This window comes from Nicotiana tomentosiformis, chromosome 12 (assembly GCF_000390325.3).
Source record: "Nicotiana tomentosiformis chromosome 12, ASM39032v3, whole genome shotgun sequence".
NCBI lineage: Eukaryota > Viridiplantae > Streptophyta > Magnoliopsida > Solanales > Solanaceae > Nicotiana > Nicotiana tomentosiformis.
The window spans coordinates 136905029-136909959 of NC_090823.1; the positions used below are offsets into that span (position 1 = coordinate 136905029).

A 4931-nucleotide genomic window follows, 5' to 3' on the forward strand; every position below is an offset into this window, starting at 1 on the left:
CCAAGAATCTGGTCCTTCCCAGCCTTAAACCCTTCCTGGCCTAGTTAGAAAAACCAGTGACCCAAATGGGATGTTTTTTTTGTGTTTTTTTGCTAATGGTGCAGTACTGTTATTTCCTTTTATGCTTTGTGGATAACTCTTATCAATGCTAATCTACACCCCACACTTAAACCATTGCTCGTCCTTGAGTAATCAAACTACACTTCATATAGACAAGGTCTTTTTCAATAACTTTCATAACTCATCACACCAAGACTCTTTAAAACAGATTAAGTACAATATCGTAACATCTTAACCTCGAGATTTGACTCAAAAACACCACGCATTATTTATAACTCACTCACTTACTTTAACACAGAGGTCAACGACATTACCTTTGCTTCGTGAATCAAGTACCCTCACACAACAAAGAGAATAGCTCCACACACAATAAGAAAGAAAGAATTCACTCACTTTCAGAAACAACATTCATATGCCATAAAAGACGTACCATAGGCTTGCCCGTAGTGTAATACTCGACTAATTGAGCTCATTCAGTCAAGGATAAAGTAGGACTTTAATTGGTTGTAATGTAGGTTGTGGGTTGGGTAGGATACATTTGGATATAAGATTGACTACACCTCCCTAAAGACTTTAATACATACACTTAACCATTCAAAATCCCACACTTATGTCAAACCATAACTCCACCTTCACATCGATTTACATTAACTCCCTACTTCTTTAAGCACAATTACATAAAGAGTCACCATTATCAAAGAATATTTTGCACAACAATACAACTATTTTTTTTCTTTTCTTTTTCAATTCAAGTGGCTCTTACTTTTTCAATACAGTGCACCTTTCTCCTTGGTTCAATAGTTCCACTAAAAAGCCAACCCAACCACCCCACACTTCAACTTTTACAAAGTTCATAACAAATTCAACGATAGGTACAAGGTTCAAATAGATGGTCAATTCAAAAAAATAGGTAAAGCTTGTAATGTAGTTGCCAAAGGAACGGGATTATATGCTCAAAAAGGGATAACTACGATACATAACAATTAGGTGGGTAAAAGCATATAACCGGCTCAACAACGAAATACATATATCACTTCCAAGACTGAATAATACTACTATTTTGCTTTGCACACACACGGGGCAAGGTCTAGACATCAAATACAATGCACAGAATACCACAAACACTCACACACACATGGCACATAACTCACTCACGATCGGACGATCAAGACACTCTAGTCAAATAAGTTAAGCAAAGTTAAGATCATACAATTTAAGGTACTTATACCAGAGTCAAAACCTGAGCCTAAGCGTCACAACTAAAGTACTTACTATTCTCAAAGCATAATGGAGTTAAGAGATATTGCCTTCAGTTCAAATCACAACACAAGGTTTCCTACTCTAAAAAAATAAAAATTAACTATACCCGGTTCAACCAAAACCCTTGGAAAAGAACCGCGGCACAAAGAAAAACCAAGGGGCAATTATTACACTACCTACAAACGAAAATCGTTTTGTCTTTTATTTTTCTTTTGATTGTAATCCCTCAAGAAACATGTCGATGATATCCATCGTGGAAAAAATCGAATTTTGTTTTTGAAATTTATATGTTTTTATCTAGAAAATTTCTCTCTATACTAACTACAACTAACAAAAAGAAAACTAATATACATACATACAAATATCCCTCCACCCCATACTTTAAGTTGTGGCATGTCCCCATGACACACAATTAAAAAGCATAAGGTAAAGGAAACTTGCCTAAATATCTAGTCGGGGTCTGAGTCGAAGTCGGGCTCCATTCCTCGCACCCGAACTACTGCACACATCCATGCAGATAGCTTCTTCTCAACATTTTTGGGATACACCCCACACTTTATCTTTCTAGCTCACTTCAGCCTTCTCTTTCGATCCCTTCACTTCCCACTCTACACTTGCAACTGGTTTTCCTTTTCGAACTCCCTTTTCTACATCCACCTTGAAAATCACAGTCTCCTCACCTACTCTAAGCATAAGTTTTCTCTCATGTATATTTAATATCGCTTTGCCCGTCGCTAAGAATGGTCTTCCTAGGATGAGGGGGACCTCCTTTTTCTCCTTCATATTCACCACTATAAAATCCACATGAAATACGAACTTATCCACCCGAACTAACATATCTTCTACTATCCCCTCGGATAATAAAGTTGTTTGGTCTGCCAGCTGCAAAAATAATGGTGCAGACCTTATCTCTCCAATCTCCTTCTCCAGTTTCATGTAAATAGATAGAGGCATTAAATTAATCGAGGCACCAGAATCACATAAAGAATTATCAAAATTGATAGTTCCTAATGAGAAAGGTATAGTAAAACTTCCTGGATCTCCACACTTTTGTGGGAGTTTATTTTGCAATATCGCATTGCAATGCTCTGTGAGCTTGACCACTGAGGTCTCTTCTACTTTCCTCTTCTTTGTAAGGATCTCTTTCAAGAATTTAGCATAAGAAGGCATTTGTGAGAGCACTTATGTGAATGGTAATTTCACATGAACTTGTTTCAGCATATCCAGAAATCTCTCAAACTGCTTGTCCAGCTTTTCTCTACATAGCTTTTGAGGGAAAGGTAGCGTAGGCATATGCTTTCTCTCCTCATGTTCCTCCCTTCTCTATTTTTCTTCCTTCTTCTTTTTCTCAACTTTCATTGGGTCTTTCTTCTTCTTTTCGTCATCACTTTTCAGCTGCTCCCCACCTTTGTTTCAAGTTTCACATCTTTTTGGATCGGGATGGGGTCTTTCAACACTTGCCCACTTCTCAAGGTTACAACATTCACTATTTCTTTGACATTTCTTTCAGTATCGGCTGGGAGAGTTCCAGGAACCCTCTCAGATAATATTGTTGCAATTTGTCCCACTTGCTTATCTAAATTTGGAATTGTTGCCCTTTGTACTTCAAATCTTTCATCAGTTTTCACAATGAAGGCCTTCATGAGATCTTCTAGACCATGCTGATTGGACTGTTGAGGCTGAAACTGCTGCCTCAGCTAATTCATAAAACCAGGAGCTCAGTGTCCCTAAATTCTGGGGTTGTTTTGTTGCCATGAATTAGCGGTACCCCCAGGTGAACTCCATGAAAAATCGGTGTGCTTATAACTCATTGCATTAAAATTATAATTTCCCACAGCATCCACTTCCCCAGTTGAGGCTTGACACTCATGAGTAAGGTGCTGCGTGAGGCTCACTTTGTATCGTGGCTAAGGTCAACCTCTGTATTTCTTTAGCCATAGCATCAAGTTGTGCCTGCACAGATGTAGTAGCATCAACTTATTGAACACCAGCTGATCTTCTTCTTCCAGCACTCTCAGAGGGCCACTGATTAGCATCTTCAGATAACTCATCAAGTATTGTAACTATCTCCTCTGTAGTCTTCTTCATCAAAGGGCCTCCGGCTGTATTGCTCAATGTTCTACGCGAGGCCAGTGTCAATCCATCCTAAAAGTTCTGTAGTTGCATCCAGGGTTCAATTCCACTATGTTGACACTTTCCTAACAATCTCCTTAAACCTCTGCATGCTTCAAAAATAGTTTCAGTCTCTTTCTGGAAGAAGTTATGGATTTCTCTTCTAAACTTGCCTGTCTTAGCTGAGGAGAAATATTTATAGAGGAATTTTCTGGTCATCTCCTCCCATGTTTTGATCGATCCCGTGGGTAAGCTTCGAAGCCACTGCTTTGCATAATCTTTGAGTGTGAAGGAGAATGCCCTTAAGTACACTGAATCTTGTGACACACCATTGTATTGAAAGGTGTTCATAATATCCTCGAAGTCCATTAGATGTGTATTTGGATCTTCGTTCATCTTTCCTCTGAAGACTCAACAATTCTGAAGGGTTTGAACAACCCTTGCTTCAATTCGAAATTGTTAGCTGCAATTGGAGGTGGTCTAACACTTGATAATCCTTTATTGTAGACCGGTCTAGCATAATTGCCAAATGGTCTCCCAGGCACGGGAGCTATATTTCCGAACTGGTCTGCAGGCAAGGGTTGATTTTGAGCAATTCTCTGACCCCTCTCTTTTTCATAGATAATATGTGCATCTCTAATAACTGCTTCATCAGCATCCCGTGCAGCCTTTACTCGTTGTTGGGCTGCCTCTCTTACAACCAAATCTACATTATCATCACCGTTTCTGGCCATAGTTTCTAGGGTTGAGGATTGCCCCACCTTTTCTACCTCCTCGGTGAGATCTCTTCCCTTCCTCAGTTGCCGCAGTTTTGTTTCTAACTCTGGCTCGTATGGTACCATTTCTTTCGCAGAAGCTCGAGTCATGCACCAATCTTAGCCTGTAACCTGCGCACAACCAAAGAACACCAAACATAAAAAGGGAAAAATAAAATAAAAGAAAGAAACAATTCTTGAATTAGCACTACAACTATTTCAAATACTATTGATTGCCAATCCCCGGCAATGGCGTCAAAATTTGACGAGCGCAAAACACACACTTAAATTCAGCTCGCTAATCAAATATAGTATAGTATAATATCGTGTCCACATGGATTAAATTTAAACAGTATTCTCATAGTTTCTAGCTTGGTTGCTATCCAAGATTATCACAAGTTAAGATTTATAAGATGTATAACTAAAATTAACTAAGAATCTAAAGTTATTAACTAATGACAATTGAAACAAGTAACAAGCAAAGAAAGTTATCAATATGAAAAGATAGGATTTTTATAGGATAGGTGCAAGATAATTGTTCGGGATCTAACTCTAGATAATTCACTTGTAATATTCAAGTGAGTCTCTCGAATTCACTCAATTATTAGTTGAAACGTTCAGCAAAAACTCCTCTCTTGATTAAGTCTTAACCTCATAAAATGAACCAATTTAAACACGTAAAGATATGCAAGAATGTGTAATGGATTAGTCTTTAGGAAAACCTCTTTCAATTATTCTCCTAAC

At 38.2% G+C, this 4931-nt stretch overlaps 1 protein-coding gene across 1 annotated transcript; it reads right to left on the bottom strand.

The window, feature by feature from the left end:
- Nucleotides 1-1884: 1884 nt before the first annotated feature.
- LOC138903458 (uncharacterized) lies at nt 1885-2274 on the bottom strand. The gene has a single exon (XM_070191431.1). The coding sequence runs from the start codon at nt 2272-2274 to the stop codon at nt 1885-1887; it is 390 nt and encodes a 129-aa protein (XP_070047532.1).
- Nucleotides 2275-4931: the final 2657 nt, after the last annotated feature.